The sequence below is a fragment of the Panthera tigris genome, chromosome D1 (assembly GCF_018350195.1).
Source record: "Panthera tigris isolate Pti1 chromosome D1, P.tigris_Pti1_mat1.1, whole genome shotgun sequence".
Lineage (NCBI taxonomy): Eukaryota > Metazoa > Chordata > Mammalia > Carnivora > Felidae > Panthera > Panthera tigris.
Window position 1 is genome coordinate 8,600,107 of NC_056669.1, and position 23,908 is coordinate 8,624,014.

Consider the following 23,908-nt stretch of genomic DNA (forward strand, 5'->3'; position numbering starts at 1 on the left):
AGAGCGCCCGGTCAGCCACGTGACCCCGAGGGTCAACACCGATAGGCTGACAACCGTTCTGTACCCACGCGACCACTGCTTTTACCCTCGGCGCAGTATTCAGTCAACAACTGAGAAAGTCCACACTGAATTACAAAATAGGCTCTGTGTTAGTGCTGCCCGACCGTAGGCTAATGTTAAGTGTTCTGGGCATGCCGTCTAAGGTCAGCTAGGCGAAGCTGGGAGGTCAGGCGTATTAAATGCATTTTCCACTTGGGATATTTTCATCTTCTAACAGGTTTATCGAATGCGACTCCATCATAGGTCGAGGAAGAGCTGCATACAAAGAAACTACAGATGTTAGATGGCAAGGGCTTAGAGGAAGATGGTGGAAAGAAATGGGTAGGGAATACTGGGAAAGTCCCACTTAAAGTGGTAGATGGAAGGCCACACTGAGGGGACATTTAAGCAAAACCCTGGAGGTGGCCAGGAAGTAAATTATAAAAATATCTGGGGGAAAAGGCGTATCTGGGCCCTGGCTAGTTTAGAGAATGAGAGGGAAGCCAGCTGACTTCGATTCAGTGAGAGAAGGGGAAATTAGCGGATGAGGTCCAAGAACAAGTGACCAGAGCTTGGGCTCTGGATGCCACTGAGGTTACGGCTTTTACCCTGAGATGGAAAGCCTTGAGGATGTTGAGCAGAAGTGAGAGGATCCGACTTACCTTTTTAAGACCTCTGTCTTAACAGACTGTAGAATAGCAAGAGAGGAATCAAGAAACCCCACCAGAAAGCTCTAGCAATAATCCAGGCAAACCCGGTGTGTGGAAGCGGGGGACAGCTGTGGAGGAGGCACAAAGGGGTCATGTTCTGGGTATAGTGTGTATTTTGAATGTTGGACCAACAACTTTGTGGTTGGGTTGGATGTGGGCATGAGCCAACAAGGAGTGATACGTGGTGGAGGTTTGGCCCCGACTCACTGAAAGAATGGGCTCGCTCTTCATTAAGAGGAGGAGCCAGGCGGGGGCGAGTACGGGGTCCAGGGGGACCCTGAGTCTGGTGTGACATAGGGAGTTTGGCATGTTCATTAGGTATCAAAGTGGAAACACCAGGTAGACGGTTGGATACATGCATCCAAAGTTCAGAAGAGGTTCTGGATGAAGACTTAAGTTTTCAGCATACTTATGGTATTTAAGGCAGGAACAGTGGATGGAGTCCTTATGAGATCCAGGTATACACAGGGAAGGGCTGGGCCTGGGGACACCCCAACACTGGGAGGCTGAGAAGGGGTTATCCATCAGGCATAAGCACACATCAATTATTGATTTTGTCTACTGGCAGTGAACAGTAACTATCTCTTACTTAGGACGGACCACGTTTCTTTTTATCTCCGCATACTGAGCACAAGGCCCGAGCAATACTTTCTAAGAGAATCACAAGTACACTCCTTAAAGGGCAAACTGAAGCATTAAAAACAGAATTCAAAGCACATGGGTATAAATACTAATATCCACAATACTGACAGATGAACAAAAATATGATGAAATAGAGAACTTACCATTTATTAACATCTTTAATATGCCAGGGAATAAGCCAAATATTCCCTGTGTATTATAATCAATGCCCACAAGACTGGAGAGTGTTCCTCCCATGTAACAGACAAGAAAACTTAGGCTCCAAATGGGTGAGTGGTGTCCCGGGGCCACGAAGCTAGTATGTGGCTGGGCCATTCAAACCAGATGCGGGCCTCCCCTAAGCCCTACAGCTGCCTGCTCATACCTGTTTGCATCTTTCCTAAACACTCTTAGAGGGCCAGTCACATGGGCTATGGAGCTAATGTGCTTCGAACAGGCAAAACCTGGATCTAAGCATCTTCCATAAAAAGGAAAACATCTGCTGAAGAAGCCAGAAAATGTGGGAAAGGGTCCGTGTGCCCCAAGACCAAGAGGAACAGGGGGCTACAGGGTCATCTGATTACTGACAGTCTCTGAGAACACCTAGGACTCCGCACAATCGGATGGCAGGGCCAGGACTCCACGGCACGGGCAGCATACAGAGCAACGGAAACTGGTGACCACTGTAGACCTCTGAGCCTTTCTGAGAAATCAGCCTAGAATTTAGTGTGAATCTAGGGAAAAGGGAGAGAGAGGGAGACCACAAACCACAACGATCAATGTTTCTTCTCTCTGATTAACATGAAACAGCATTAACACTTTTGAAACAAATTTAGGCTCTATACCTGCCCTCCCCCACAATTATTTGTAGCCCAAGAAAATCATTTCAGAACTAGGTCAAATTTATAGGCATAAGAGCAGTATGTGATCTAAAGAGAAAGCTGTGAAGTCAAAGGACATTTTCACTTCAGAAAGATCACATTAGTAGCACTGAAATAAGAAAAGACTACACTTGGGGCGCCTGGGTGGCTCAGTCGGTTAAGCGGCCAACTTCGGCTCAGGTCATGATCTCGCGGTCCGTGAGTTCGAGCCCCGCGTTGGGCTCTGTGCTGACAGCTCAGAGCCTGGAGCCTGTTTCAGATTCTGTGTCTCCCTCTCTCTCTGACCCTCCCCCGTTCATGCTCTGTCTCTCTCTGTCTCAAAAATAAAATAAACGTTAAAAATAAATAAATAAATAAATAAATAAATAAATAAATAAATAAAGACTACACTTACATTGTAGCTTCAAAGATGTTCGAAAAACACTAAGTTGATCTACCCTCTTAAAATTAAAAACAAAAGCAAAAACAAAAACCCTTGCAGAATCAAATTTCCTCGTAATATTTTTGCTATTTTTGTTGGGTGATATGGTAAATAAAGCACTTGTTATTAAGTGTTTCACAATGACCTGAGCTTGTCATTTCCTGTTTTTAATTTTTTTTTTTTTTTTTTATTGTGTAGAGAAAGCGTGAGCAGGGGAGAGGGGAGAAGAAGGGAGAGAGAATCTTAAGCAGGCTGCATGCTCAGCATGGAGCCTGACATGGGGCTCGACCTCCAACCCTGGGATCATAACCTAAGCTGAAATCCAGAGTTGGGCACTCAACCAACTGTTGCTGTTTTAACACAAGGCGGCAAACGAAAATTTGAACCACTGAAGAAATGGTGGCAACCAAAAGAAATTAAGAACCAAAAGACTACCAATGTACATTTAGGAAACCCCACCCTACTGATTCTTTTATAGTAACATTTTCTGATTACAGAATTTGAAGAAGTCAGGTAAGTTTTAATTACTGACAGATCTTTGTCACTTGGGCCCTCAAAAGTGACATTATCATTACGTCACCTTTTAAGTAAACTTGATATGCAGAAATCCAATTGATGGAGACGTGTCTGTTTTTCTATTAAAGGTGCTTCCATAAGCATGTTACTATTTAAATTTGTTAAATGTAAAAAACACACATTTAAGTAAAAAATTTCCTGTATTTTTGGAATATCTAAAATATAAAAAAAATCATATGTAAACTTACCTCATCCCCTAGACTGTAACACAATTTCTTAGGAAAAAACAAGCAAGGTGGCACCTGGGGGGCTCAGTCAGCCGAGCATCCAACTTCGGCTCAGGTCATGACCTCCCGGTCTGTGAACTCGAGCCCTGCATCAGGCTGTTTGCTGTCAGCGCAAAGCCCCCTTCGGATCCTCTCTGTCCCACTCTCTCTCTGTCCCTCCCCCGCTTGTTTGATCTCTCTCTCTCTCTCAAAAAGAAAAAAAAAAGCCTCTTGTGGTTTCCCTCTCCTCTTAAAAAAAAAAAACCAAACACACACAAGCAGTGTTTCTACAAGACTATGGCGTATTGTTTGTAACAGCAAAGGATTGGTAAAGACATAAAAATTCATCAGAAGTTAAGGAACATCCATAAATTAAATGCAATGGTATTTTTGTACCGCTGTGTGAGGATTTCCAAAATAAAACGTTCAGTGAAAGAAGTGCAAAACCATGTGTACGGACAACAGAAAGCCCATAATATACGCATGTGGGTACATGCACAGGTGGTCTCCAGCAGGAGGCACAGGTGCACAGCCACCTCTGGGGGTAGGTGGAAGACCAGAGGACAGGGAAAGAAGGCTTGTATTTTTTAGTGTTATTCTATCGTATCTATTGACTTTTGTTTCATGTTTCATGTACCACTTATCTTTTAGAATTTTGATGATTTAACGGAGTTATTTTTTTAAATGAGGCTTTAGCCACAGAGTAGCCAAGTAGAGCCTACAAGTACTTTCAGAATTTCACAACTTCAGCACATCATCTGGTACTATTTGAAGCCAAAGAAAAGCACACTTTTCCTTAAAAAAATTTGCAATACCTAGTCTTCTAGATTTTTAAAAAACAATTTGCTGGGGCACCTGGGTGACTCAATCAGTTAAGTGTCTGACTCTTGATATCAGCTTAAGTCATGATCTCGTGATTCTTGAGTTTGAGCCCCGTGTCGGGCTCTGCGCTGACAGTGTAGAGCCTACTTGGGATTCTCTCTCTCCCCTCTCTCTGCCCTTCCCTAACTCTCTCTGTCAAAAATAAATAAACTTAAAAAAATACATAAATAAAAATAAATAAAAACAATTTTCTTTAAGCATAGATGAAAAGTTATTTTTTAATTACAAAGGAGGGAATTTGGCAATAACTTGATCATTTTAATGCTTAAAAAGGAATCTCCAAAGAAAAATAACCAAAAAATCCTTAACCCGTTTTCTGATGCTTTGCTATGACACAAGCTATTACCATATAAACTCAAAAAAAAAACAAAAAACCCCACAATTAATCAGTGTTTCACAAGGAAATGCTACCTGTAATGCTTGAGGTAATATATCTCCTAAAATTTACTTAAGCTAAAAAAAAGTTTTGTACTAAACAATGCTAAGCTTCATGACAGGGATGTCCACTCTCACCACTGTTATTCAACATAGTACTGGGAGTCCTAGCCTCAGCAATCAGACAACACAAAGAAATAAAAGGCATCCAAATCAGCAAGGACATAGTCAAACTTTCACTCTGCGCAGATGACACGATACTCTATCAAAAACCCAAAAGATTCCACCAACAAACTGCTAGAACTGATTGATGAATTCAGCAAAGTCACAGGATATGAAATCAATGCACAGAAATTGGTTGCATTTCTCCACACCAATAAAGCAGCAGCAGAAAGGGAAATCAAGGAATTTATCCCATTTATAATTGTACCAAAATCCATAAAATACCAAGGAATAAACCCAACTGAAGGGGTGAAAAACCTATACACCGAAAACTATGGAAAGCTTATGAAAGAAATTGGACACACACAAAAAAGGGAATAATATTCCATGCTAATGGATTAGAAGAATATTGTTAAAATGTTGATATTACCCAAAACAACCTACATATTCCGTGCAATACTTATCAAAATAACACCAGCATTCTTCACAGAGCTAGAATAAACAATCCTAAAATTTGTATGGAATGAGAAAAGACCCTGAATAGCCACAGCAATCTTGAAAAAGAAAACCAAAGCAGGAGGCAGGACAATCCCGGACTTCAAGCCGTATTACAAAGCTGCAATCATCAAGACAGTATGGTACTGGCACAAGAACAGACACTCAGATCAATGGAACAGAATAGAGAACCCACAAATGGACCCGCACACGTATGACCAACTAATCTTTGACAAACCAGGAAGGAATATTCAGTGGAATAAAGACAGTCTCTTCAGCAAGTGGTGCTGGGAAAACTGAACAGTGACATGCAGAAGAATGAACCTGGACCACTTTCTTACACCATACACAAAAATAAACTCAAAGTGGATAAAAGACTTACACATCATACAGGAAGCCATGAAAATCCTAGAGGAGAAAGCAGGCAAAAACCTCTTCGACCTTGGCCACAGCAACTTCTTACTCAACACATCTCCAGAGGCAAGGGAAACAAAAGCAAAAATGAACTATGGGACTTCACCAAGATAAAAAGCTTCTTCATGGTGAAGGAAACAATCAGCAAAACTAAAAGGCAACTGATGGAATGGGAGAAGATATTTGCAAATGACATATGAGATAAAGGGCTAGTAGCACAAATCTATAAAGAACTTATCAAACTCCACACCCAAAAAACAAATGAAGAAATGGGCAAAAGACAAAAATAGACACTTTTCAAAAGAAGACATCCAGATGGTAACAGACACATGAAAAAATGCTCCACATCACTCATCATCAGGGAAATACAAATCAAAACCACAATGAGATACCACCTCACACCTGTCAGTATGGCTAACATGAACAACTCAGGCAACAACAGATGTTGGCGAGGATGCAGAGAAAGAGGAACACTTTTGCACTGCTGGTGGGAATGCAAACTGGTGCAGCTACTGTAGAAATCAGCATGGAGGTTCCTCAAAAAAATAGAACTACCCTACCATCCAGCAATTGCACTAGTACCTAATTTATTCAAAGGATACAGGAGTGCTCTTTCCAAGGGGCACATGCACCCCCATGTTTATAGCAGCACTACTGACAGTAGCCAAAGTATAGAAAGAGCCCAAATGTATTGACTGATGAATGGGTAAAGATGTGTGTGTGTGTGTGTGTGTGTGTGTGTGTGTGTGTGTGTGTACACACACACACACACACACACACACAATGGAGTATTACTCAGCTATCAAAAAGAATGAAATCTTGTCATTTACAACTTTGTAAACGGAACGAGAGTGTATTATCCTAAGCGAAATTAGACAAATATCATATGGCTTCACTCATATGTGGAATTTAAGATACAAAACAGATGAACAGAAGGGAAAGGAAGCAAAAATAATATAAAAACAGGGAGGGGACAAAAGATATATAGATATAGATATAGATATATATATACACACACACACACAGAGATATGACACTTTTCAAAAGTGTATATCACTTTTGTGTATATCAAGTGTGTGTGTGTATATGTATATATATACATATACACACACATACATACAAACTGAGGGTTGCTGGAGGGGTTGTGGGTGGAGGGATGGGCTAAATTGGCAAGGGACATTGAGGGGAACACTTGTTGGGATGAGCACGGGGTGTTATATGTAGGGGATGAATCACTGGATTCTACTCCTGAAATCATTGCACTACTATATGCTTACTTAGATATAAATTTAAAAAAAAATTCTATACCAATTTTTTTTTTGCTTTAGGCTTTAATTGAATTCCTCACCATAAATCTTTTTCGAGTGCTTTATTACTAGAATAGTGTCCAACATATTCCTTGCTGTATTTGTTTACTATAGTTTGAAAATTTCCTACTCTGATTATACTGTATATTTATTTTAATTGGAGTGATTTTAAATATTGTGTATGATGGGGCGCCTGGGGGGCTCAGTCGGTTAAGCATCTGACTTCAGCTCAGGTTGTGATCTCACGGCTCATGAGTTCAAGCCCTGAATCAGGCTTTGTGCTGAGAGCTCAGAGCCTGGAGCCTGCTTCGAATTCTGTGTCTCTGTCTCTGCCCCTTCCCTGCTCATGCTCTGTCTCTCAGAAATAAACATTAAAAAAAAATTTTTTTCAAATATTGTGTATGATGGGCTTTGATCATACCACTATAAATTTATTTCACTCCTATCCTTTAGAGATACTTCTGATCTCTTATTTAAGCTTTCATTTATATACCTATTTTTTATTCTCATTTATTCTTGATGACATTTGTGATTCAGTATTTGAGGGTTGTTTTTTTGGTTTTTTTTTTCATATAAGCCAAAACACTTCTGCTAAATGGCTGAAAAAGACCAAATCACCTCACTGTACTCTCCTAGTCTCCATAAAGCTCAAGTATTTCTTCACTACATGAGCAAGTATTTTTTCATATAAACAGCAGAGTTAAGAATGAGTGATTTTACTTAACGTTCAGTTTAGCATAACTTGTAAAGAAGGAACTGACTTTTGATAGATGACACAAACTGAAAATAAAATTTAATTTATAAGTTAAAAATATACTAGGTTTAATGCAAGTTAAATACAGTAGTTAACAGCTATATGAAAACTTTAATGTTAAATTATGTATCAATACTGGCTATTCTAATATAAACCATTATTAATAAGGTTGCTTATGCTCAATAAACTTTAAGAAAATCAGACCCATTTACATTTGACTTTAAGGAATATGCCAAATCCTCAGTGGCAGAGAAGTAAGCTAACAAACATAAAATATTAGCCAGCCTGCCTAGTGATGAATTGCTAACTTTCAATGCTCCCTGGTTGCTGTCATTGTACAAAAGACGAGAACACTTCCCGACCAGATCACTCAAACCCATGCCATGCTTCTTGTTTGCTAATTAGCACCTAATTAGCTAATTATGTGACCTCTAACTTAAATCCTAACTAACTCCTGCACATTTTATCACACTTTTTCTTCTGGTATTTACTTTACTTTATACATCTTAATTTGGGTCTATGTCTCAACTCCGTGACCTAACTACAATTTCCACAACAGAGTCAAAGGGTTATCATCCATGCCCTGAAGTCTAACAGTGCTCTGCACAAACAGCAAACAGCAATTCCTCTGCAAACCCCTGGGTGGGAATGTGTAGGTCTGTCTGTCTGTGGTATTAGTCTTACCACTTTGTGGAAAAAGCCACGCCTCCTCGTCTCCCATTCAGCATGTCTTTCATGACACCCTTGAACTGAAGACCTTGTAAATTCCTAATGTCTAAGAACTGAAGCATCATGGCTCACAAATAAAGGTGGTAGAGAACATTTTCTTACCTGTAGACATCAGACCAGTAACTTAGAAGATATACTTGCTTCCAGTCTTCAAAATGCTTGAGAACACCCCAAAAACGTGAATGCCGATAATCTCCCCTAAAGATGGAAAACTACTTTTCCAGTGAATACATTTTCTATACATTTTGATGCAGAGTCTTTGATACAGCCTATGTCCCCCGAATTCATTATAAACATCCTTAAAGCATCAGCATATCCTGGAATGTAATATGGCTCAGCATATTAAACTATATATAAAGCATACAGATGATTAGGTTCTGGGTTCTAATTCTAGGGTTTACACTATTTGGTACCACATTTGCAAATATTATTTAAAAAGTAAACAGACCACTGAATCACGATTTCCTTTTGCATACATTAAAAGGTTTTATGTCTTTTGTAAGTACTTTTAAAACATACAAATTAAGAAGGTGCAAATTCTACATTTAACCTACATACCAATGGTAAGCTATTAGATTTTAAAGTTAGGAAAACGACCCACCCACTTGCAACTTCAATTACCAAGAAATTGTATTTATCTACATTCAAAAACTTTTATGGCCTAAAAATTGGACAAAACAAGAAAAACAAGAAGGAAGAAACCCCTAACATATCATCTGAGCATAAAGAGATGAATCAAGTCATACGTTTGGCAAAAGCTACACTGATGAAGCATAATTAAACCTCAACTTGGAAAAACTGACAGAAATCTCCCAAGTAAGTTGTTTGAAGCTGTCACAGCAAATGAATAGCTGCATGTGTATACTCTGAGATCATCTTCACGGAGTTGTGTCTGGGTAAATAATAGAACCCCTTCATAATATGAAAGAACCATTTTTCTAACCCCTTAAAACCTACTACAAAAAAATAAAACCCTGTAAGTTTCTCACAATCACTTACATTATTAGGACCAACCAGGGATAGAAACGACATTGACACAACGGTTATAAGCACATTCTGCATTAATAGTTTTCAACTATGAACAAATATTAGTGTTTCAAAGTACATGGATGTTAACCCTGGGTCAGGCATTACACTCGAGGGAAGACAATGCATCTGGAATCTAAGTGTCTAAACCAGATTGCAGAGAAACACTCTGAAACAGACCATCAGATTCAGAACTCTGAAAGGGCTTATAAAAACCAGAGGCCAAGAGAGTCTAAGACCTGGAATTAGAACTCAGAATCCAATCCATTTGTTCTTGAATGTCTTTCATTTCTGGTTCTCTTTTTGTGCCGATGAAGAACCTCTCTCCAAAAGGTCACAGATAAAAGAAAAACAAACAGAGGTCCTAACTGTCCCCAAAGAGGTCATTTGGAAAATAAGCAGAAGAAAAAATATCAACTACACATAGCAAATAGGAAAGCAAATTACACCTAGGTGTTTCCTTTAAATTCTCAGCAGATAGTAATAGAATTCTTTACCATGACCACAGCCTTTCTTCAGGCTAATTACTGTCTGTGAAGTTCTTCTACTTAGCTTTCTTTATCCTCTGTACTTCCTAGGACACCTGACACAGCAGCATGAATTCTCTGTTGGAGCAAAGTTTAGTTATTGTTCCCTTAGTAACTGCTTTCCCCTGAAGCACCCAATGTCTTCAAATCAAACTAAACTACCTCAGCAGAGGATTCAGGGCTCCATAAATTCCTGGCCCAGCCACCCTAGCTTTACTATCCTGTAGCCGACGCACAATGAATCACATTTTCTATTCCAGTCAGGATAACCTACTCTTTCTAGACCCTCATCAGTGTACATAATAATTCTTCTGCCCTGCCTCTTTACAGCAACACCTCACCAAAAACATTTTTCTCTTTAAAAAACATCAAAACTAAAGGCGCGGGAAACGAAAGAAAAAGCAAATGGTCTTCATTAACATTAAAAAGCTTTTGTGCCACAAAGGATACTATCCATAGCATGAAAAGACAACCCAAAGGATGGGAGAGAATATTTGCAACTTTTGTATCTGGCAAGGGATTATTTACAACTCAGGTATCTGATAAGGGATTCATATCCAGAATAAAGAACTCCTACAACTCAAGAACAAAAAGTAAACAACTCAATTTAAAAGTGGACAAAACATGAATATACACTTCTGCAAAGAAGATATACATGTGGTGAATAAGCATATGGAAAACACGCTCAGTATCAGAGAGAAATGCATCATAGGGAAATGCAAATCAAAACCACAATGAGATAACCACTTCACCCATTGGAACGGCCATTCAAAAAAAACCCAAAACACCCCAAAATAACAATTGCTGGTGAGGATATGAAGAAGCTGGGGCCCTTAGGCACGGCTGGTAGGAATGTAAAATGGTGCAACTGCTCCACAAGATAGTACAATGAGTCCTCAAAAAATTATCACATGATTCAGCAATTCTACTTCTGGATATGTACCCCAAAGAACTGAAAAGAGGGACTTGAACAGATATTTGTATACTAACGAACACAGCAGCCTGTTCACAAGTCAAAATGTGGAAATAATCCAAATATCCATTGACTGATGGATTAAAAAAAATGTGGCATATATAAACAATGGAATATTATCCAACATCTAAAAAGAGTGAAATTCTGATATATATGATAATACAGATGAGCCTTGAAAACATCATGCTACGCGAAATAAGAGATAATAAAAAAGGACAAATGTTCAGAGTCACCTGAAGTAGTCAAATTCAGAGAGACAAAAGGTAGGATGGGGGTAACCAGGGAGCAGGAAGGCAGAAGAATGGGGCATCAGCGTTGTAAGGGCACAAGTTGTTTGGGATGATGAAAAAGTTCTGGAGATGAATAGTGGGGACAACTGTACAACATGAATTTACTTAACGTCACTCAACTGTACATTTGAAAATGGTTAAAATTTTATGCGTATTTTAACAATTAAAAAAAAAAAGATTCAAGTGAAAGCTAACTCCATGAAACTTTGTTTAATACAGAGATTACTAATGACTCTAGGTGACCGGTTTGTCAGTAGGGTCTAAAATGAATCTTACTATAAAGTTAGAAAACTTTCACAATGAGGCACTTGTTTAAGGCTATCTTTAAATACAGTGTTTGAAATTTGATGTATGCAATAAAAATTAAGTAATTTACCAGAGAACAAGCAAACTTGAGAAACTACACCATGTGCTCTTATTCTTGGCCTTATTCACTACTTTTCTTCTATTGATTTTCTGTACATTGTAGTTTCTTTCATCATACAACTGTATCTTTTATCCAAAATAGCTAAAATTTCAAAGTAAACAATTACCTAAATGGCATGAGGGCATGTAGGAGTCTAATGCTGGACTTGAATTACACAGACTTTTCAGTACAAACCAAAGGAAAGGGAGGGAGGAGGTAGTGTCTTCTAAGTCTAAAACATTCATGCATTTCTAGGTCTGACACGTAACTTATGACATTTTAAGTTGCAAAAAATTAAAAGGGATATCACAGTATACGCTACAAACACAGCAAAAGAAGAATTTCATATAACCCATGTTTCATCAACAGGAATGTTTCCAAGGATCATCACGCAAACCTGTGAGACGCTGAAGCCGTATTACCAGGATGATGGACATTGGCTATTTAGGTTTTGTGACATTAACAGAAACCATCGCAACTTTTAGGAACAAACTAAATGACATGCATAAATATAAAAGGAATCTTAATTTTTTAAATGATCATGAAATGAAAGTGAACAATTGGAACAAAGTAACAAAAATAATAATTACAAGGATGGAAGCCACTGATGTGATGGAAGCCGGGAGGAATCTGGGCATACAAGTCACAGCAATCAACCAAGTGGAGCTGCCATCTTAAAAGAAATCTAGTATTTTAACAGATTAATGCGAATGACCTAAGGGCTAAGATACATTAGTATCTGAAGTTCCACATTTTAAGACAGGCCAAAATGAAAGGCACAGTCATTCTCATCTTGCTTCTGTATCCTACAATACAGCATATAAAAATATAGTGGCTTTGGGGCACCTGGGCGGCTCAGTCTGCTAGGTGTCCGACTTCGGCTCAGGTCATGATCTCACGGCTCGTGAGTTCGAGCCCCGCATCAGGCTCTGTGCAGACAGCTCAGAGCCTGGGGCCTGCTTCGAATTCTGGGTCTCCCTCTCTCTCTGCTCCTTCCCTGCTCATGCTCTCTCTCTCTCTCCTTCAAAAAATAGATACAAACATTAAAAAAAATTTTTTTAAATGTAGTGGCTCCATGAAGCTCTGTGAAGAAAGAGTCTGGAACCATTTAGTAAGCTAGAAAACTCCAGAGCCAGGCGTAAACCCGAATTCAAAAGATGTGCCACTGGGCAATTATCTTTTAACCTTAAAATTCCGTAGTGAATGAGAGATACTTGAACTCCTAAAGCAGTATATGTAACCAGAAATCAGATAACTTCATATCGGTGTTTCAGGGAAGTCACAATACTGAGGCAACAAAGCAAGGAGTCATGATTTTTCCAGAAGGAAAATGGCAGCTCTTAAAATCTTGAAAGATGGACCTATTAAGAAGTAGGCCCACTAGGAAAAAAAATGGAACTTTAGATTACTTAATTGGAAAAGTCAAGGATGGGAATGTGATAAGCTCTGATATGTGAAACACTATTGTGAACCAAGGCTTCCTCGCCACCAGTCAGCACAGAATGTGAGGATTGCCTTGACATTTCATAAAGTTATCTAAACATCTGCAGAATCCACTGAACTTTTGAAATGTACTAGAATGCTGTCCTTTTACACGATAAACCGCAAGAGCAACTGAGAGATTATCTTCTAATTACAAAATGAAGTACAGAATAAGAAAATGCTAAGAGTATGGAATAGGCCCACCAGTATAGCTCCATATTTCAACGATTTCCCTTACCCTTAATTAAGGATATCTAAACTTTGGTTTGCCACTAGCTCAGTAAATTAACGATAAAGGCACTAATTCTTTCTACTTAAAGTTTTAAGCTTTAGAGATTAACATGTTAAAATTTAAAAACTGTTTTCCTCATGCATACACATAATGGGATGCTTTGGGATCTAAAAAGTTTTTAGCTTCAGTTCTAAAAATATCACTAATCAACAAGGTAATCGAACTTCAGCCAGGAAGTAGTGGGCATTTTCAACCCTAACACTAATACTGAAATTGTTGTCCAATGATAATCAGGAGTGAGGGTTCCAAAAGAGCCTAAGACAACTCGGTAAGTGGGAATTCTAGTTCTTAAAGAAAAACCCTAATTAGATATAAAGGAATCTTATAAAATTCTCTTTTCTGACCGGATCAGAATAAAGAAATCACTACCTACTGGTAAGACAAAAATAAGGTGACAGCTAAGTATTACTATAAACTGAGAAGTCATCTTGCTTTTCCTTTTGGAATACATGACTTACTTAAGATGAATAATCTTTATGTTAAAAACTAGTAAGCTTTTAAGAGACAATAACTTTCTAGATTTATGGTAACTGCTCTGTAATGTCGCTTTAAAATAAAAATACATATTTAAATAAATGCACTTAGAATATATATAGTTCTTTAAAGAACATTAGCATTTTTATAGCAAGATCAATGGCAATTAAACTGTATCTTCGTTAGGAAACAGAAATTATCAATATACAATTAAAGCAATAATTAAAAATCCTAAATGATTTTGTTATCAAGAGAGTCGATTTAATGATTTTTCACAGAATTAACAATCACTATTACTTCCATACCAAAAGAGGTACAATTTAGGGGAAAGATAAATCTGTGAGGACTTTGAAAATTTACCCTATCCACTTCTCATTTTTAAGATGTGATGATTTGTGGGTCTAATAAAGATTATGATTCTGAGAAATATGCAAAAAAATCCATGTTAAATAACAACAGTGGACCTTGAAGGCATGAGCTTTTGTCACTTTATTGTTAACCAATGAATGTTATCCAAAATTATAGATGTAACTGTAGCTTAATTGTACAACACAGAATTATGCTAATGGTAAAACCTGCTGGAATTTACCAAATACTCATTAATATATTTTTACATTGCTATATGAGCATGTGCTCTCAACTGCTAATAATAAAAGTCATAACTGGCTTAATCACTATGAAAACTCATATTGCAAATAGTTGTTTCCTGTTTAGAAAAATTCACACAGCTTTAAAAATGGATTAAATCCATTTTAATCCTAATCTACAAATAGATTATAAACAGCAAATATAACTGGTAATTTTTCAACACTGATAGCAAACTGATGCAGCAGTGATAGTGCACACAATTCAAAATGTAGAAAATTAATAAAAATCCAGTGGAAATCCAAGTTTTCACCTATTATGGCAACTGCTTTGCTACTTTGGAAAAGCGAGCACGCACGCCTTGGAACATGACGAGTTCACCACCTATCCCGCGAATGTGCTCAAGCAGAAACGCTCTCTTCCACAGTGTTTTGAAGCATGTGCACAACCACCACACAACAGTCACGTCAAGGTTATCAACCAGTTATCTCTTGTCCTACAAAGTCCAAAAATATATTAAATGCAACCTTTCCTTCTCATATGTCTGCCCAGATTAATCCTTTTCAAGTCAGCAAAATCAAAAAAAGCACAAGAGATATTTTCAGACACAACCTGAATCTACTGTGCGTGAAAAATGCTTAACAAAATGGCAATTTTAATAGATAAATGTAAATTTGAGTGCATAATACCACATGAAAAGTAGCTGAACCACACAGAGAAAACAAGGCTTTCCTTATCTCCAAGTCTAGATGTTTTACAATAAAGAAAATGTTAGAACATGTGAATATTAGAACATCTTTCAAACTGGAAAGATTTCTTAAGACATAATTGAACTTAATATAACCTAAAATTATAATTTCTAAAATAGGATTAACAAACCAAATTTAAGTATTTTTAGTTAGAGAACAAAAAAATAAGCACAATGATTTAGAAACCAAATCTGCTAAAATGATTATGTAACAATTATATCAAGAAATGAAGGTACAGACATTCATATGCTACAAGGGAAAATCTCTCTCTCTCTCTCTCTCTCTCTCTCTCTCGCGCGCGCGCACACACACACACACACACACACACACACACACACACTTCCTCAGACACAGAACACCCCTCCAAGAAGATAGTATACCATCAAGAGCTTACAATTTTCATATAAATCAGAGTCCCACAATTCAGCTCAACAACAAGGCAGTTAAAAAAAAGTAGCACTCTAAGATATTCTGAAGGAAAAGGAAATCTCAGAAGTACTCCTTCATGACTGGAAGTACTGGTGCGTGTTGGAGAACACACTTACATACTCCGCTGTGTTGGAGTGACCAGTCATCGCAGGTGTAGTAGTGAGGTAGTATTACTGTCCCCTCTCTGGGACTGATGTTTTCATACGCTGCTCTTCCAGAAAGGTCCACGGATTTTTGAATGAGTATAATCAATGACCAAAAAACATATTTTTTTAATTAAACATCTGTTTGTCTAAGTCAATCTTTGAAAGAACAGACTTTTTAAATCTTTTGGAGACAATTAGTATTTGCAGGTAGTGTTTCATCAATAAACTCTCCTAGGGTACTACCACCTGCTGTCTACACCTTTGTCAACGGTAGGCAAAGAAAACCAAAGGATGGCAGGTGATGAAACACCAATCCATTCAGCTGTCAAAGATGACTAATTAAGCAAATATCGAATATCCAATAATGTAAGCAAACTGGGATTTTAAAAACATTAACCACCAGCTGCATACTACACTATTAGATATTCTAATCCTTTTCATGATTCATAGCTGTCTTCTACACAATTATCAAAGACTGTCCACCCTGTCGCCTACCTTCATTTTGACCACTGCCAATGATCTATACGATGGCAGAATTATGGCTATCGGCATGGCAAGATATGATAAGGGCACGCCGAGGAAATCTGAGACAGAATGTGGAAATACACACAGGTCAACTATGGAAGGGTCCAAAGAAAACAGAGTGCTCTACCCAAACACTCATTAAGTCACCATCATCCTTTGAAATGTACAAAGTGCTTACATCACACATACACATTTGTCAGACATGATAATTAGTGTTAATCTTCAACAGAAAAAAAAAAATGGAAACTGAAAATGTGAAAGGAGGCGATGGAACACTGTTCTCCATTCCCTGGCCCAAAGGAAAAGAAAATCAAGCATGACATCACACTGCCTTAACGCAGAAGGGCTCCCTCAAGCATGTCTTTTAGCCACCACAGTCAACTGGTGTAAGTGCTTTGGCAAGGTGGGGTGCATTCCATCACATCTGCAAAGGCCTGCTTTTCTCTGTTGGTGGTTCAGCTTATGAAGAACATGTATGCAAAATAACAGCTCTCACATTGCTTCAAACTCATCGATGCGCTGCTTTGTGTTGCCCTGTCGGATCTGACGAAGAGTCTTGTACTTATCACGGCCTGCTTTCACGTTCTCAGCGTGAAGAACATCATTTTGTGTTTTCTTGGTTTCATCTCTGGCCTGGGCTAATTCTGAACTCAGCGCCTATGTTTAAAAAATAAAAACAATGACTATTATTTTCTTCTTAAAGTTTAAAAAGCTAATAAAAAAGGTTTAAAGACAAAAATACACATACAACAAATCTGACTTTTTTGCATATTAGAATTTACACTGTCACATTTCTTTAAAGTGTATAAATTTAAAAAATAAAAATAAAAAATATGAAGTATGTAAATCTGCTCTATTTTGGTGACAGTAGAGATAGTAGTTAGGGAGAAATACCCACTGTCTTTCACTTCTACACTCAACAACCACGATGATTCTGTATATTATTCTAAAATCCCTTAACTTTCTCTATACAATAGAGATTTTGAAATCACTTACAAAAGGTTCAATGTAGACAGTATAGGATGTTATTTTAAGATCTAAAATCTAGGCCATTAGAGAACCTTTCTCCAAAGTCTTAATATATTTATTGCAATTATCACTTCATTTTCTTTTCTTTATTAATATTTAAAGATTTCGCCAATTAAAAAATCAGAGAACTTATCGGGAAAAAAGGTCAAATCAAATTAAGATTTCCTACTCTGATCTAATTATGTGCTTTTAATAAACCTACCTTTTGGTATTATGAAACCTGAACAAATAGTTCAGAGTATGTAGTGTCATACAGGTAATCTATTAAATTATATGGCTTTTAATGTATACTTTACTGGCGAAAAACTAAATTCATCTGTCTTTTAAAGATAACATCAAAACACTTTCTACCTTTTAGCGTGGAGTCAAGCTGTAATTAAAAAATAACTTACCACTTAAGGCCTAATTACCCAAAACTAACACATTTGCTACAATGGAAGAAATCAAGCACTGTGACTACAGGCCAAGCAATCACAAACCAATCACAAGGCCAGCTAAGGGCAAAAGCTTAAAGAAAACTGGAAAGTTCCTTTTTAGTAAGTTTGTATTTTATTAAATGGGGAAAATGCTCACTGTACTATACATGTACACACAACTGTCAATTTGAAATACCTGGAGTTGTTTTTTAACACGCTCATTTTTTTGTGTTTCCGTTATACGTTCCTCCTCACTTCTGTGGTTCAGCACCCCGTCGTTTGATAATTCTGCGCTAGCCTCTGCATTATTCTCATCATGCTCATCGTGTTCATTTTCTGTTGGAGGAATGACTGGCGGTGGTGGAGGTGGAGGGGGTGCAGACATCACAGTTTTTAGCTCTTCTTTGGTCTTTTCCAAGTCTTCCTGGGCTGCAAAAGCCTGAACGTTAACAATAAATTTATCAGCAACTTCATTTGAAAACTGGTAATGAAGAGAATCAAGTTATCTCTCTTTCCTAATAGAAACTATCTTTCAGGGTAACGAAAATAAGCCCTACGGATGAAAACTCTACTTTTATAAAGGAATGCCAGGGGGCTAGAATGCCAGAATGAAAATACATCACTTTGCAAAAACTAATAAAATTGTTAACTCTGGCAAGCATAATCAAATATTGCTAAACCTGTTATGCAAATATTTGATGAGAAATGGCATCAGCCTAATGCCAAAGAATGCCACATCCAAGAGATCACATTTTAGCCACAAGAGGGAGCACATAACCCAGTCAAAGGAGGAATCAGCCTGTTTAGTGACCAGTTAATATCACTGATGGTAGGTTAACTAGATATTAAGCGTCTTCTGAGATGACACAACAGGAGGTATCCAACATCAGCAATTATTTGGGTGGTATACCGTGTTGCTGTGCCTGGAAAAATCCTGCTTCACACTGTCGTCCTGGTGTAATTACTAATAAGAATACCTTTCACTCTAAAAAATGTTCTAATTTGGGTGACTCACCTATGAGGCACTGTAGCCAAAAACTTTTTAGGATGCATCCTTCAAGATTTCAGGTCTATCTTCCAGTTTACAGGAAATATTGATGATAAAAGGACAAATGAATGGCACCATAAGGACACACAAAGGAGAAGGGACACTCTGCAGGTCTTTCCAATAATCCAGTATCAAACAAAGGAATGTCCTACTTTAAAAGAGACTGAGAGCAAACCTATGTAATGCAAGGTGCTAATTTGGACACTGGCCTGGCAAATTATCTATACAAGATTTTGGGTCAACTGTGAATATAGAAATATATTCTATATATAAACCCAGAAATAAACCCATACAAATATGATCAATTAATTTGGAGCAAAGCAGCCAAGAACATCCAGTGGGGAAAGGACAGTCCCCTTCAATAACTGGTACTGGGAAAACTGGAGAGATACACGCAAAAGAATGAAACTAGGCCACTATCTTATAGCATACACAATATCTACTCAAAATGACCACAAACTTGAAAATAAGCTCTAAAACCATCAAACTCCCAGAAGAAAACACAGGGAGCAACTCCTTGACACTGGTCTTGGCAATGATTTTTTGGATTTGACAGCAAAAGCAAAAAATAAACAAGTGGCACTACATCAAATTAAAAAGCTTCTATACAGCAAAAGAAACCACCAAAAAAAATGAAACGGCAACCTACTGAACGGGAGAAAATATTGACAAATCTTATATCCAAAATATATAAAGAATTCATACAACTCGGTAGTTATAAAACAATCTGATTACAAACTGGGGAGAGGATCTGAATAGACATTTTTTCCAGAGAAGACATACAGATGGCCAACAAGGTCCATGAAACGGTACTCAACGTCACTAATCGTAACAGAAATGCAAATCGTAACTAACGAGCTATCACCTCACACCACTCAAAATGGCTATTATCGAAAAGGGAAGAAATAGCAAGTGTTGTCAAGGATGTGGAGAAAAGGGATACTGTGTGCACTATTAGTGACTATGTAAGTTGGTGCAGCTATTAGGGAAAACGGTACACAAGTTTGAAGAAGGTTTTCTTCAAAAAATTAAAAATACAACTACCATATGATCCAGCAATTCCACTTGTAGGTATTCATACCCCAAAAACGAAAACACTAACTCACAAAGATATATATACCACCAGGTTCAGTGCAGCCTTATTTACAATAGCCAGGATATGAAGCAAGCTAAACACCCATCAATGGATGAATGAATGGGTAAGGAAAGTGTTGTGTACACACACACACGAGTACTATTCAGCCACAAAAAAGAAGAAAATCTTGCTGTATCAACATGGATGGAACTTGACGGCACTACACTAAGTGAAATAAGTCAGAGAAAGACAAATACCATATGATCTCATTTATATGTGGAATCTAAAAAAGAAAAAATTAAACCAACAAAAAACGAGAACAAATTCCTGGTTACCAAAAATTGGGGGTGGCGGGGACAGTGGGGAGTGAGCAAATGGGAGAAGAGGATTAAAAAGTACAAACTCCCAGCTGTAACATAAAGAAGCCACGGGGATATAACGTACAAACAGCATGGAGACTACAGTTAATAATACTGTACATTTCAAAGTTGCTAAGAGTAAACCTTAAAAGTTTTCAGGACAAGAAGAAAAATTCTAACTATGTATGGCGACGGGTGTTAGCTCATTTCACCATACACACAGTATCAAATAATGAAGTTTACACCTGAAACTAATACAATGTTGTATGTCTATTATATCTGAATTAAAAAATTTTTATGAATACAGTCTAATACAGATGAGATGAAAAGTGACTAAAATGGAAGCGTGTGTGCAGGACGACCTCACTCTAAACATATAAATGTGTATGTATGCACACACGCAAACAGGAAAAGATCGTGGAAAGATCTGCACTAAGGTGTTAAAAGAGTGATCCTGGTTTGTGGGAATATAATTTTTCTTTTGTGTCATTTCCTCATATCTATAGTTCAGAGGATTTACCTCTGTGGTGTCATTTTCACTTATTTACGTTTTTATTTATTTTTATTTATATACTATTAAAGCTTATTTATTTTGAGAGAAACAGAGACAGTGAGTTGGGAAGGTGTAGACAGAGGAGAGAGAGAATCCCACGCAGGCTCTGAGCGGCCAGCACAGAGGCCGATTTGGGGCTCAAACTCATGAAACTGAGATCACGACCTAAGCTGAAGTCTGAGGCTTAACCGACTGAGTCACCCAGGTGCTCCTTTATTTATTTTAAATGTTTATTTCTGAGAGACAAAGACACAAACACACACACACACACACAGAGTGCACGCGCGAGAGAGTGCACAAGCGGGTGAGGGGCATAGTGAATGAGACAGAGGATCCAAAGTGAGCTCCTTACTGGCGGAGCGCACAGCCCAATGTGGAGCTCGAACTCACAAACTATGAGATCATGACCTGAGCTGAAGTCAGACACTTCACTGACTGAGCCACTGAGGCACCTCTTTTTTTGTTGTTGTTTTTTTTGTTTTGTTTTTCTTTCTTTTTTTTAAAGAAGTTTATGTATCTCTGTGAAATTCTAATAAAATAGTGTAACAGGTTAACAGAGTTCTACACATACACACAATTTTCAATATATCAAAATTTCCCTGTGAAATTTAAACTGCTACCAAGAAAATTTAAGGGTGAAAGGAAACATTCACACATACTGTAGAAGGCCTTTGGGTAAAAAAATTATTATGGTTGCATTTAAAAGTTAACCTTTATTTAAAGTTCGGAGTAAGCTCTGATTTTTCACTTGTGCACTATTTCAACAGGGGCTTCATCTACTTAGGAACTTATACTAGGTACCTCAGAATGTATCATCGTCGCTGCATCCTTCTAATTCCACTTTATATCCACGATTTGGTTGCCATGCCCTTTTGAGTCTACCCCAAGATGTCTCTCAGCAACCTCTGCTCCTCTTGACTCTCAAGTAATCCCACCTCTTGGACCAAGCCAGCTTCCACACTGACGGCCACATTATTTTTGTAACACCATACGTAATCACGTTATAATCCTGTTTTGAGATCTTCAAAGTCAAATGTCTACAGACACTCCCTATCATCTTGCCATTGATTTAAAATTAAAGCCCTTCACAACTTAATTTCCTCTCTAATGTCCCAACCACATCTCACAAGATTTCTGAACCGATGCTCGAAAGCACTGCTTGCTTACTGGTTGCCCCTCAAATCCAGCATGTGCTTGCAAACTTCCTGTACTCATTCAGCCCCTCTGTCTACAGTCTCTAACCACCCCCAAAATTGAAGTTCACGATGCAACTTAAGCTTCTAAGGGTTTTCCCCAAGCCTGCCTCATTCCCACAGAAATTAATCACCTCTTCTGTGCTCCCAAATACTGAGCTTGCGTCGACAGATCAGTAATTAGTACGATACAAACACATTCATACACACAGGTATCTTTCCCCCTCTCATTCGTGACAGTATTCATCTCTATAAACTCAGCATACTACTGGGTACAAAGTAGATATTCAACAAATGATACTGAGGGAAGAAACCAACGATCACCTTGTGCTGCCACTCAGTAGCTTCCTCTTCCTTTTTCTTCTTGGCTTCTTCTAGAAGTGCAATCTTGGCAGTGAATTCAGCAAGTTCTGCTGCCTAAAATACACAATATAATTACCAATACTAAAAATATGTATTTTCAAAAATTTATATTATGTCAACAAAGCTTTAATGTACATGCTTGGGCTGTATTATGTTCCTCTTTGATGGTCTTTCATTAAAAAAAATTTTTTTTTTTAAAGGTGTATTTAAGATCATAAATATCTTATTTGTAGTATAATGAACTAGTAAGGAGATAAAGTAAAAATGGTTTCATTATAAGCAAGTAGTTATTCGTCTTCCAGTAGCAGGAACTTAGAATGTGTAACTCCAGAGCTATTTGTAAACTTTGATCAATAAAGTATTTGCTAAAGCCTACAAAGAAAAAATTTATATAATGCTTTATAGTTTGAAGAGCATGCTATCAAATAATCTCATGTGATTCCCCAACAATCCTATCTGGTGACATTATTTCTGTTTTCAAAGGGCAGAATCTGAGGCTCAGAAAGACCCAAGGACACATAGCAAGCGAATGTCTGAACCAATATTTAATTCCAGGATCCTTTAAATGTCATGCCCACTTAATATATCTAAGTCCACTACACAAACCAACACAAAGACCCCAATAAGTACGGCCCACGGTTATAAGAAGGAATCAGAACGTACTGTCAATTTATCTAAAGTAAAACACACCAGTGGTTTAGGCAAAGTTTAAGTGAATCAGAAATCTTTTGTTAGCAACAGGCTCCATTTATCTTTTATGGTCTTATTTTTAGTTTTTGTTTATTTGTTTTAAGGCAGAAATTAAATGTTTAGATTTATTTCCAAACTTTGCTATTAGATACTACTTATATCTTTGGTGTGCTTTCCAGAAGATCTCTAATGTGCTTAGTTGTACAAGGTTTGCTCTATGCTTCTGTCTAAATTTTCCTTTTTCTCTGAGAAAGAGCTGAGGTTCCTGACCAGTTGCTCCTGATTCTTCATCTGGTCAGCAGCTTGTTTTGCTATAGCGGACTTGGCCTCTTCAGCAGCTCGGCGCTCCTTTTCAAGCCTTTCTGCTTCTTCCTTTGCTCGTTTTCGCTCCTGGTCCAGTTCTAGAGCTTTTCGAGTCTGTTCTTCTAGTTCTGTCAAATTGTACACCCCCCACGAAACAATGGTTAATTCTAATTATTCGCATTATCAAAAGAAGCCGAAATGATGGCAAAGAATCTATAATTTGTACAGTTTCTAAAAATTAGCACATCTGGAAATGAACATACATACTTTGATTTTAACTTGGCAAAAGCCTAGTAATTTTCTTTAGTACTCACAATTAAAAAACCTGAAGAAATGAAAACTTTTTGTAATTCAAGTTATGTCATAAAGCTTGAAGCACATCTTTATTTTTAAAAAACTAGTA

General features: G+C 37.7%; 1 protein-coding gene across 3 annotated transcripts in view; it reads right to left on the minus strand.

Moving 5' to 3' along the window:
* Positions 1–23,908, minus strand: part of RDX (radixin) — a 95,014-nt gene that overhangs the window by 13,975 nt on the left and 57,131 nt on the right. For 2 of the 3 annotated variants that reach the window (XM_042957701.1, XM_042957702.1), the window contains exons 11-14: positions 23,473–23,633; positions 22,474–22,566; positions 18,118–18,360; positions 14,517–17,133 (exon numbers count right to left, since the gene is read on the minus strand). In XM_042957701.1, the coding sequence (XP_042813635.1) occupies positions 16,969–17,133; positions 18,118–18,360; positions 22,474–22,566; positions 23,473–23,633 (662 nt within the window). In that variant the 3' untranslated portion in view covers positions 14,517–16,968. Of the gene's footprint in view, positions 1–14,516; positions 17,134–18,117; positions 18,361–22,473; positions 22,567–23,472; positions 23,634–23,908 lie in introns of those variants that run through there. The other variant, XM_042957703.1, reaches the window with a different exon arrangement.